This window comes from Rhagoletis zephyria, unplaced genomic scaffold (genome assembly GCF_001687245.7).
Source record: "Rhagoletis zephyria isolate East Lansing unplaced genomic scaffold, Rhagoletis_zephyria_1.1 Rzeph_scaffold_06353, whole genome shotgun sequence".
NCBI lineage: Eukaryota > Metazoa > Arthropoda > Insecta > Diptera > Tephritidae > Rhagoletis > Rhagoletis zephyria.
In genome coordinates this window covers 23153-36356 of record NW_016163436.1, presented here as the reverse complement: position 1 = coordinate 36356, position 13204 = coordinate 23153, and the positions used below count along the sequence as shown (strand labels likewise).

At 33.0% G+C, this 13204-nt stretch overlaps 1 protein-coding gene across 1 annotated transcript in view; it reads left to right on the top strand.

Annotated features, from left to right (window-relative positions):
* Positions 1–362: 362 nt before the first annotated feature.
* The window catches only part of LOC108373091 (MOB kinase activator-like 2), a 30652-nt gene continuing 17810 nt past the window's right edge, over positions 363–13204 (top strand). Inside the window, exon 1 of the mRNA XM_017628933.1 lies at positions 363–1087. Coding sequence (XP_017484422.1) covers positions 772–1087 — 316 coding nt within the window. The 5' untranslated portion in view covers positions 363–771. The remainder of the gene's footprint in view (positions 1088–13204) is intronic.

The following is a 13204-nucleotide window of genomic DNA, read 5'->3' as shown; positions in this document are numbered from 1 at the left end:
AATACATACAATGTACTAGTTTTTAATTGAAAAAAAGCTCAAATTTAATTTTTCTAAATATGTAGATTAAATTATTTAAATTTATACAAATCTTTACTAAATAAACAGATTTATAATTCTAATATTATATAACTAAAAAAATGTATTTTAAAATCTGAAAAACATTTAAGTTTATTTTCTTCAATTTAATTATTGTTTTTCGTTTGTTTGATTTTATTTAACATTTATTTTATTTTATTTATATTTCTTTTCTTCTATTGTTTTGTTTCAATTTTTTTCAAGTACATAATTTAATAAACATTTTACAAGAAAAATCCTACATTTTGATAAAAAAAGTTTCATTTCGCTGAAATAAACCACCGTCTTCGCAGCGAATTTTCCTTCCGGCCTTTGTTTTATTTTTTCCGATTATTTTATGTAGTTTTTCGTCAGGCGTAATTTTCTCTACCATCAAATGCCACCAATATACATAAGTATATTGCGCTTTCCACACAAGCAGCAATGCACATGCTTGGCTTTATTGCCTAACTTCACTAGCTTGGCCGGCTGAGCAGCTGGTTTTGTATATGAAACTGCGATTTTTAGATTTCAGTCGCGTTTGGCAATTTCGTGCGGTTTGTTGCCTCTGCATGTTGCTGCCACCAGCTAGCAAAACTAAGGACCAAAAATTATTTCCGTCGTTGCTACCCGCAGTTGTGCCGCATATTTCGCACTTCGCTCGTACGGCTTGTGTCCTTTTCATTTTTATTGTTCGTAACTTTTTCTTTCACCATGAATTGGGCTCTCTCCAATTTGACGGGCGGTAATCGTGTCAGCCGCGCCATACTCGTACGCTATTCCGCGGTGCCTTTGGCCTCGGATGCATCCGATTCAGTGCCGCAGACACCGTCGTCCTCATCCTTAGCCTCCGGTAGGTCAACGAATGGATCGTCCTCAATATTTCCGGGTTCCTCGTTCCTGAATACGTCGTCCTCGACGTCGTCGCGTCATCATGTTCCTGGACGTGCTGTGCCGCAGCGGAATGGTGGCACAGCCGCAACGCAGCTCTCTCTGCCATTAGACGTGGAGGAGACGGTCACCTGTTTTTGTAGGTAAATGAAATGGGGGGGGAGGAATTTTTTTTAATAAAAATTTTTCTACACAAAAATATGAAAATTTTAGTTCATATGCAAAGCGTATTAAAACCAGGGCTGCATAACTATATAAACAAAAAAAATTCGTTTCGTTATTTATTAAAAAAAAACAACTTATCAAAAAATATCATTTGTTTATTATGAATAAACAAAATATGAAAATAAAAATAGTTTCGTTAGTTTAATTTAAAACTTGTCTAATAATTGTTTTGTTGAAAATTGTGTGCTGGAAAACTTTCCTAAAAATATTTTTCTTAGAGATTTAAGAATTTTGTTATTATTTTTCACTCTACTATACTATATTTTTTAAATAGATGTTTAGTGAAAATACTTTTCTTAAACAATTTATTTAAAATTATTTTCTTGAGGAGGGGTTATTAATTCGTCGGAATAATTTTTATTTTTAATTACGTATGTTACCCCATAACTTTGGACCACGCTAACCGATTTCTAAAATTCCCCTCTTAAAGGAAAGGTGGTACCTCTTAAATTTTTATATGAGAATTGAAGTCGGTTTTGTTTTTTCCTTAAAAATTCCCTTCCTTCTCTAAAAGATTACCTCAATAATTTTTTTGCGGATTCTTTTTGTTTATAATTTTTCCGATTTTTTAAATTTATGTATTTTGTAATTTTTTTCCACATGCTTTATTATTTTTTTGTTTTTTAATTCCTTCTTTACACATGCTTTACCATTATTTTTTTGATTTTTTCTTTACACATGCTTTATTGTTTTTTTTTTAATTTCTTCTTTACACGCGCTTTATTATTATTATTTTTTTTTTAATTTTTTCCTCACACATGCTTTTTTTATTTTTTGTCTGAAAAATTTTCATAAAAATTAAATATTTTTTTAATTCATAAACTAACTACAGCTCAAACCCATCCAGGTCTCCGTCACCGTGTATGTTCGAAACCGAAATTAATTTAACTTTTTCCAAATCCTTTAAAATGTTTTCATGTTTACAATTTTTAGAAACAACATAAATTTAAGTTTTTTGAAAACCCTTTGAAAATTTATTTTTTTCCATATCCTTTTACTCTATAAAAATCGAATATCACAAGCCTATTTCTATACCTTTAGTCCTTTAATCCTACCAAAATGCAACGTTCGACTTTTCAGTAACCCTTTCTAAAAATATTCTCCCACTAAGTGGTAATCCTAATTTGTTTTCATCTATTTTTGTATTGTTTTTAGCAGATCTGCCGCCTCTCACCACCCTTCCGCTAATGTTATATTGCAATTCAACCGGAAAGGTGTGAAACTACGCCGTACTTGTAGGTCTTCTCCACCATTCTTAAGCCTCTTCAATTTGTGTGCAATCGATACTAGTTACCAAATTTGTTGGTAGCTCGTACGCATTTTTTACACCACCCCAAAGTGGACAAAAATAAAGTATTCAATCTGCCTGCTGGCCAAGTGTTGTGCCATGTGGCAACTAAATAAATACGTACATATGTACATATGTACATGCATACGTACTTATGCAGAATACTAACTATACATACATATGTATATGTATATTGATAATAAAATATTGTCATTTAGTTTAGCAAAAATATCTAAAATATCCAGTGTGACCAGGTGATCGCAAAATGCGAAGCTAAATTCGTTTTTAAAAAAGTTTGGAAAAAGTTATACGCTATGAAAATTGAAGTTAAAAAGAAGTAAATATATTTCTTTAAAAACTCGATATGTTCCGCAAATCCCATTTTCTGTAAATAACTTCTTAAATAATTCTCATCAAAACACAGAATAGCTAGCAAAACGAAGTTTGGGATAAGGAAAATGCAAAAACTTTAATATTCTCTACATCATAGTACACAAGTAGTACGCCAAAAATAAAATTGAAAAAATACAGTTTAAAGCAAAATTCTCAGTATTATTTTTAGAAAGCTAAGAAAGTATTTCCCAAAGAAGTTGTACTTTGCCCTGTTATTGTAATATTTCAAGAATAAATAAAAGTTTTCAAAATATTTAAGATTTTTAGGTAGGTACTTATTTTTAACCGACTTCCAAAAACGGGGAGGATATCAGTTCGTCAGAATATTTTTTATTTTTTCTTTTATGTATGCATAACTTTGGACCACGTTAACCGATTTCGATAATTATTTTTGCATCGGAAAGGTAGTGCCTCAGAGGTGATCCCATACTAATCTGGTTTAGATCTAATCATTGGATCATGAAAGATAAATACATATATATTTTCTTTTTATATGAGAATTGAAGTCGGTTTCTTTTGCTTATAAATTATTTGTTATAGTTCCGGTTCGAATTTTATTATCAATATTTTAATTTAAAAATGCCAGAAAAACGCCACGAAGTCAGATCTGAATTTCTGAGGCTATTGCATAAAATTTAATGCTAAATCTCGAAAAGACTAACCTGGTCACACTGAAAATATCATTGATTGTTTGCTTAACAGAGACTTAATGTATTGAGTGGATGGCTACCACTTAAGTACAGAAACTTCGTTTATCCTAATTGCGGTAATTTAATTAACATTTCTCCAATTTACACCTTCGCTAGATTTTTATATATTTCACGGCACCCTTCGTGGAAATTATTGAGGTATTAATATGGTTTTCGAAAAGTCAGTATTTTGTTTTAGCAGAAATGATAGAAATTGATGCCCTTTGAAACTGTCCTACAAGTCAGCTAAAGGAATAACTTTTTTTTCAAACTGAATGTATGTATGTAAGTATGTATGCATGTTTCTCTAAAAAATTTATAAAGAAGAAACGAAATCTGTCCTCCATTATCTTTGCTCAAACTTAATGTTTCTTTCAACTACTGGAAAATTTTTGTGTGTATTTCAAATGAGTGACCTTACCATGTTTAATCTCCTCTTTGTGTTTGTTTTTGTTGTTGTTTATAATTCATAAAACATTAGGCAAGAGCATATAGCTACCACCTGCATATACAAACTGACTGTCGGTCGACCTGTTTGCTCGTTGGCCGACCCAACGACCGAGCCATCACCTTAATTGCTGTTTTGCATGTCGCATTGTTTCTACATCGCTGCATTTGTTTCGCGCAGTGTAAATAAAACCGTTATATATGTAAATGCTAGCAAGTAAATAAAGCACATATGTAACTCAGTACATATTTTCTGTTATTTTTTGTGCTTTGGCGGTGCTCAGCATAAATGTCATTAAGCTTAATTTAAGCTCAGAATATAGTGCATTCGGATAGGTTAAATTAGCCTCCATCAAGCTAAGGCACATGTGATTTTGGAAATGAAAACAATTTTGTAAAGCTCTTAATAAGTTTTTTCTGGCGCTACCTAAAATTTTTTTCTGGTGACTTTTAACGTTTTGCTTCCAAAAAAAAAAATCGAAAACCAAAAAGCATGCTCGAATTACTTATACACGTTGGCCGTGCAAATTACCGAACGTTTTTTACTACAGTACTCCGCGCATAATTGACCCCCGGTTAATTGTTTTTTCGAATAATTGGTTAAAAATATGTGCTATCGAAGAGAGATATAAAAATACTTACATAATACAGTTAAATAATTTAAAAAGGAACTAAAAAAAATATTTACGTAAAGAGTAAACTAAATAACAATAAGTTAAGAAATATAAAAAAATGCTAAAAAATTAAAAAAAAACATCGAAAAAGAAGTAAACCATAAAGTTCTTAAAATAATTGAAACAAATACAAGATCAAAAAAAATATATTGAAAAAATAAAAATAATAAAAAATTAAAAAACAGATAATAAAAAAATTAATATAATAATAAAAAAAATGAATATAATAATAAAAAAATGAATATAATAATAAAAAAATTAATATAATAATAAAAAAATGAATATAATAATAAAAAAATGAATATAACAAAAAAATAAAAATAATAAAAAAATAAAAATATTAAAAAAATCAAAATTGTAACAGACCGATTAATATGGGGATCTGTATTAGAGCACCAGAAGCCAAATCAACATTTTTGAGAATTTTTGTCTGTCTGTCTGTCTGTATGTTTGTACGCGCATCACTCGAATACTAATGCATTTAATTGAATGCAGTTTTCACCGATGTATTGCCAGAAGTCTAATTTAAAATTAAAAAAAATAGAGAGTTGCCACCTGCTTGAAAGTTTCAGTTTATGTAATTGGTAAGTAAATATGGCAATATAGCTCTCAAAAGAAAGAGGTTTAAAAAGGCCCCCGGCCGAAAATATTTTTGTAAAGGTTGCCACCTGTTTGAAAATTTTAATGATATAATGAAGAATGATTTAATGAAGAAAGTCGATACCTAACCTACTTTCTAGATACTTTCGAAAATATAATAACTATCACCCACATTCATAAAAAAACAAAGAATGCTTCATAAATCGAAAATTTGTTTGAAAATCTCACCTATAAAGCTTCTTAAATTTATCTTAACAACACAAAAATAATTTTGAGGCGCAGTTAATACGCCGGGTATTTGCCAGTATAATATAAAAAAGTAACGAAAAATTTTAAACTTATTGAAAAAACTCAAGATTTCACAAAACCTTAAATAAAAAACTAAAAAAATTAAAAGCAATCGAAAGCAAAAATTTGCAAAAATTTAACCAAGATAAACACGAATGGCAATTAAAAACTTAAGAAAAATTCAAAAGTGAACATGTATATGAAAGTCTTCTCAACTGGTGCAGCCTCAATCGAAAATAATTTAAAATTTTGTCAAGTTTTAAGTTATTCAAGTTTGTCGCCTTACGATCCTTTAAGAAACAGGCTGGAACCGAAAAGCAGCAAATTACTTTTTTTAAATACAATGTCCGAACTTTAAATTCAAGTACTAAATAAAGAAACAAATAACATTATTAAAAATTATCAACTTTTCATTTTTTATTTACCTAACCTAATAACCTATTTAATTTACTCAGCCAAGTAATTTATTTAAAATACTTGACATCAGCATTCGCATCTGCGGATGTCTAAATTCCACATTCGCAACGATCCCTAGTATGTATTTAGAAACTTCGCAAAAATGCCTTTCAAATGAAGACGAAACATCTGTTTCGATTGCTCTCTGTTGGCTTCTCCGCGCAAACCATTTCCATTCCGCTTCGCTGCACCCCTATGACGACATGATAATGAAGTTACTGTCGTCAACTGTACTGCCTACGCGCAGTTAGCTGCGCTTCTACTGCCAGCATCTGTATGCGTGCCCAAGCAGGTTTCCAGCTGTGCCTCCGATGCAGTGTTTGCCTCCTTTTTCTCTCGATTTGTTATGCACAGCACATTCTCATAGAAACGTTTGTGTTTCACTGGTCGCTCGTCTTACGACTTGTGACGCTTCCAAATGAGGCTGGTGGTTGAACTATTGTCGTTGTTGCCAGCGATTTTTATTTTTCTTTTGAGCGATTCGCTGCGGTGCTGCTATACGTAGCGCTCTCGAGCGGAGTGCAGAACACCTCCGACGTTTGTTGTGCGCTTTACGTCAGCTGTGACTGCGAGCAGCGGCCGCATTGAACAGCTGATTTTCGATTTTGCGCAGAACAATCGACTTTGCTCACCTACACACTTCCAAGTTGATTTGTGTGTGTGCGTGTGTGGGGCTGTGCGTGCATGGGTTTCGATTGCTGATGAACATCTGTTTTAAGCTCCCCTCCTCCTGTTGCACTCCCTACGCCATTAAACGTTGCGTTGGTAAAAACCACTTCATGACCTGTTTGTATGTATGTACATTCATATGTATACATACTACATATGTATGTATCCAATAGGTAGCAATAAAGTGTTCTTCGGGTGTGTGTGTACGAATATCCACTGTGGGTACTTCCTTGCTGTTTTTCATATTTACTGCCGCTTGTTTTTGTTTTCAAAAATTTTCATTGATTTCTTATAAACTTTTGTGAATTTCTCTCTTTCTGAAATTTTCCAATTTCGATAGATTGGAAGAAAAGCCTTCGTTTGTTCTGCTAAAAATAGTGGCTACATATGTAGCTAAATAGCCTCAATTATACACGTAGCGCAATAAATAGTAAACAATATGTAAATTTAAAAATTTTTAAAAATATACTACACGCAGATGTTTTTGTATACACTTATACACATATATGTATGTACATATAGTCAGCGTTAAAAATATGCATATCCTGACGTTTAGACGATTTTATTTATATACATTTTCCATACCAAATGTTTTGTTATTTTTTTGTAAAAAAAATGTTTTCTATTCAACAGCAAAAATTACAAGAATACATTTTTTTAATTTCCTACAGGACTCGGGGGGAATATGCAAGAAATTTTCATCGAAATTAAAAATTTTTCAGTTTGATTTCTTTGAAAAATATTGAGTATGAGGTTTGGAGCCCATTCAATTTATTAAAATGCAAGTTTAAAGTCTCAAAAATCAACGGTAAACTTCACAACACCCTCGGCAGAAGAATTCTCAAAAATCAACAATAATTTTTAGTGAATTAAACTTCCATTTTATTAAATTTAATTGCCTCCAAACCTCACACTCAATAATTTTCTAAAAAATCAAACTGAAAATTTTTTAATTTCAATGAAACTTTCTTGTATGAAATTAAAAAAAAAGTATTCTTGTAGTTTTTGCTGATGAATAAATTATATTTTCATAAAAAAATAAGAAAAATTTGGTATGGAAAATATAAATAAATAAAATCGTCAAAACGTATGAATATTTTTGACACAGACTGTATGTACAATTTCATTTAGCTACTACTACATAACATCAAAAACACTTACTACTCTTACGTTGCTCCCCCACTCATTTTCTCGACTGCCTTCCGATTTTTTGATTGGTTAAATTTTCCTGGCGTTCATCAAGCGAATGCGGGATTGCACAAACAATTTATTGCTACGCAATTACAGAACCCCTTAATAGATTGGGGAATTTGCCAATATGAAGGGGAGCATTTCTGCATGTGGTGCTGTTCAATTATGCTCATCGCACACGTGCCATTCATGGCTCGTCTTTGTGAACTTCCTCAATTGCGTAGTTTTTTTTTATTGTCACTATTTCTAATTATTAATTAATTAATTAAGTAATTTTTTAAAATTTTTTTTATTTGAATTTTTATTTATGACAATTTTATGGTAAATTTTATATATTTTTTTTTCGATTTTCCATAAATTTTTTTCTGGCTTAGAGGCGAATCCATTCGGTTCTAAACTGCTGAAGTGATGCAAGCTTTGGAAACATAAGTAAGGAAATTGCCGCCTTCATACCTTTTATAAATTCCATTTCAAGGTTTTAGCTATCAAAATTAGCGAGTTCTAAGGTAAAAGCTGATATCTGAACAATCATTGGTATGGTTGGCACACCTCATAGAACACAAATCTTACACATTTTCTATCTTTGTTTGATTAAATAGTTAATAGGAGTCTCAAAGCAAAAGCTCAATTCTGAACAATCAGTTATATGGGAGCTATGTGTTGTAAAGGTCCAATCCAAACATCGGACCGAAGTTAAAATACCATTTCATGTTCATGAAAGGTTTAACAAAGCTGGACGACTTGGGTTTGAAAGAGATTATTTGCCTTCCAGTGTACTGCAGGGTTTTTCAGACCGAACAAGCCGCCATACAAGATCAAATAAGATGTACATACCTTTACTCAAACTTTCAAGTTTAAGGGCAGACGTCAAGGGCGCATTATGATTATTTGGAGAAAAGAAGTAAACTACTCTGGATCCCTCAATATGATTCGACAGTCGTTTGTAGTTCATACGGTGTCGCTAGTAGGGCACTGTAATAACAGATAACGAGAAGGTACCCGAATTTGCATAAAACTGTCATAAACCTGGAAGAGATTAGGCTGCAAGCAAGAGGAGTACGCAGAACTGCTGGGGATCTCCGTAATGGCTAGTCTTACTTGACTGGTTTAAAATCAGTACGGATTTAGCAACCATCATAATATGGGTTTCACTCTTTCTTGTCTCAAATATTACTGACTGCGTGGTAGCACCATGCCAGAGTTTGGGAGAGGATTCCCTCAGGTTGGAATTGACTAACCTTCTTTGTTGTGGTGTTTGTTAGAAGATGAAAAGGGAATGCGGACATTCAAGTTCCTAATTAGGTTCCAGCTTCTGCTCATGGCAGAATCTCTCAGCGAGGTCTGTGTAAAGATAACATAAAATCCCAGATAGACTTGATACATGATGCACTCGTCGCCGTTTCTCTGTCAATCGTGGAATAACAATCCTAGTCATGCCTACGCGAGGCATGAATGATGAATATTTAGTCTTAACACTCCGGTGCTTAGAAGAATATACCTTAGAAATTTCTGCGCGCAAATCGCACAATAATCGTTTTTAGACAGTGTTGGGGAACCTTTATTTCCACTTGGTGGTTTGATACTCCGTTTATAAATAGCTTTAGTTAAACCGCTTAGCAGGAACTTATGTATATTTTGCTGTGCTATTAAGGCCTACAACCATTCAACTGTCGGCAGTAGGAGTTGAGGACATACCGCACCGACGCCTTGGGTACGATAAAAGGAGAGGTTCTTAATAATGTATTGGACTTGGTTACACCGAAAGTTAACGATACAGAGAAAGCAAAGAAGTCCACATTTCGACTGTTTTTTTCCAAACTGAATTGTTGTGAAGGTTGATTTTGGTCTCTAATTACAAACTAATATTTGGAGAGATTAAGATACTCTTCTGAGCAGGGCAGTCAACCATGGGAACAGATGTGTTATCGAACAATAATATTTTTTTTGCGCCTCAAAGTTTACTGTGCCTATATTGTTTCCCTCTGTCCCGATTTGTATTGATAGTCTGCTTCTTCACAATTTTTTATCTATCATTACATTGCCTTGCTACCTTCTCTCTGTCACCCAACAATTTCTTCTACTGGTCTCACTTTCATTATTTTTCACTAACTAGTTTTTTATGTATATTCTTCATATTGTTGGTTTTATTATGATTTGCTGTTGTTATACTGCGGTAGTTTCCTTTTTATTATATCAGTTTTATTTCCATATGTGCGTTGTGTTGGTCGTCGAGAAGCCAGTGAAGCTAGCGAACCATAGATACATGCAGAGTTGCCACTTTGGTAAATTATTACCAAAATTGGTAGAAAAAATTTGGTTTTGTAAAAAGGTAATTTTTTTTCTCATTCTGCTCTAGATTTTTGGTAAAAGGTAAAATCTTTTGTTTGAAAAACAAATAAAGTTTAGCTCCCGCTTTATTTTTCGTTATCTTTATATTATTAATTTCTTTCCAAAAGGGTAGACTACTTTATTGCATTAAGTTCCGAACGCTTTAATGCACACTTTGTATATAAAAAATCGCCACAGAAAACCGGCGGCAAAAAAATAAAATAAAATTTTGTAATGGAAGTTTTTTAGCTGCACATTGCTGGTTATACAAAACGTGCATGGGCTATAAAACTGCATACCCAAAATTGTTCTAAAAAGTTGAAAATTGCTTGAATCCTTGAGTTTTATGGGTTTGGTTAAAGCGCAAACAATATCGCGCTCTAACCGCCAAAAGGGCGTATGCGACAAAATGTTCGATTTTCTGTTTTTGACAGAAATCGATTACTTACCATCATACGCAGTCCCGTTACAAAGTAATAGCGAAAGGGATTTTGGCCTAAGTGCTTACTGTACTATGTACGTTTACATTTTTTTGTGCCCAATAACTAATAAAAGTTATTGGTAGATATTGTTAGGATTCGGTAGATTTTTTTCATGTGGATGGTAAGTATTTTTGTTCGTCATTGGCAACCTTGGATACATGTGTACATACACTAGGCGGCAAATGAAAGTGTATACCTTTTTATAATATAATATTCACATATATTTTCATGAACAATTTTTTCACAAAAAAATTGATAAATAAATTTTCATTAAAATTTTTAAACTTTTTATTCAGAATTCTTAGAAAATATTCTGGTATGCAGTTTTGTAGCCCATTAAATTTTATTAAAATGATGTGTAAGTTTCCATCGGCTGAAAAATCGCGATGATTTTTGAGATTTTTTTTCGGAAACTGCTTTTGCGGTTTTTATATAACAAGTGGCTTTGATTTTTTGAAATTTTGTTGCTAATGGTCTCTCGCATTTTATTTCATAAGAAATTCATGCTTTTATGGAAAAAAGTCCAAACATCCGTCACCCCGCTTAAAACATGCACTTGATTAAACTAAAATTGAATGAGCTACAAAATTGCATACACGAAAATTTTATAGAAATTCTAAATAAAAAGTTGAAAATTTTTTGAATTTATTTGTGAAACTTTATTTATAAGGTTTATATTACAGAATGAACTATATTTTCATAAATAATTAATGAAATATTTTTTTTATGAAATAATTGTGAACTTGTATTAGAACAAGATGTACACTTTCATTTGTCGCCTAGTGTACATATCTACATACATACATAAATATGTGTTTGATGGCGCCCTTTCCAAGGCGCTCGCGCTCCAAGCGACCACTTCGCTGTGATTACCCATTCATTCATACGCTTTCGCATTTCTTTTTCCGCTCATTCTGATGGTCCCATTCAGTGTCGTTGGATTAGCGTCGTAAATGGCGAAAACGCATAAATCACGGGCACTACAGTTTTTTTTCAGCCTTCAAGTTTTTTTTAAGTCGCATTCGACTTTATTTCAATTCCCCCGTTTTCTTCTCTTTTTACCTCTAATCGGACTGAAGTGGATTTCGATTTCATTTCGCCATTTTTGGAGAGCAGTTTAATTGCGGGGTTTGGCATTTTGTTTTATTTAAATTTGTTGCCTTTACGATTTTCTATTGGTGTTTCTGTTTACTTAAACTTCTTTCTATTTCTTATCCCGCTTTTGCAGTGGTCGAACACTTTCATACTTTTATTTATTTAATTTTGTTTTCTTTGCCTGTGTGTTTTATTGCTTTGATGATTTTTATTCACTGCGTTTTAAGCGCTATTTGCGCATTTTCATTTCTATTGCATCTGATATCGACTTTTGTGTGCCCACCAACTCTTGCCTGCTACGTTCCGTCGAATTTCGCCAGACACGCAGATGTAAGACCGGCAGTTATGCCTACAATACTATATGTATGTACATATGTTTGGCGTGCAGCAACGCAGTAGTCTGGTGGGAATGGGGAAACAGCTAAGTAGCTGTGACGTCATTGACATTCTGCGCATAAACACCAACCCATTGTTGTTGCCTCATTTGCTGTTTTAGTTCCCATTGGTTTATTGTTCCGCCTCCCACTGCCTGCGAGCAACCTACTGCGTTAACTGCCCCACCATGATCTCACACATTTCATTCTAGCGTAGTATGTACATATTATTTTCTGTATGAGTATATTTATATGTACGGACCCTGTTAGACATTGTAAAGTATAGGTTAAACTTCTAGTACTAGTTCTCAGGTGGTTCCATAAATACTAGGTTTTTTTTTTAACAAATTTGAAATGAACGCACTGCTATTTTTAGGTGGTTTCGGTAAAGCACACCCATGGTTTTAGTTGGGTTCGAGGGTAATTAATTAATTTATTGGGTTCGTAACACTTTTATACGAGCTACTGGGTAGAATTATAGGGCAATTCTAGCAAAGCTAGTTGAAAATTGTTTGTAAGACAATTGAAAAACTGTAGGCAAAATAAATTGAAAGATTTTTCTATATTCTGGCACGAAAGTCTTAAAAAAAGCTCCCTTCCCCAATCGAGAGATTCGAGGTTCCAATCCTAATGCAGCGAACTTATTTTTTTCAGGTAATTTTTTCTTCTTTTCATTTAAGTTTGGTTTGCTTTTTTAAATTATATTTTGCTTTCTTAATAATCGTTTTTCTATTTTTAATTTAATTTTCTTTTGAGTTTTAGATTTTAGATTGACTTTAGAACTTCCCATACTAGGGCCCACTAAAGTATTAGTCTTGGTGAGTACTATTGCACCGGCAGTGTTCCTTGGTTGTAGACTTATCGGTCGTAAAAGAGCTCGGTAATGCGGTAACTTTAGTTCTAAGGAGCGCGAAAAATCGGGTACTCCCACCAAGTCAGCATAGAAGCTGGATGACGGCTACCATGAATTCTCCAGGCGAGTTCAAAACTTGTGCCGAACGGCGGAACATACGTTTTATTCAACTTTATATATATCTTTGTTTTAACTCACACGTAA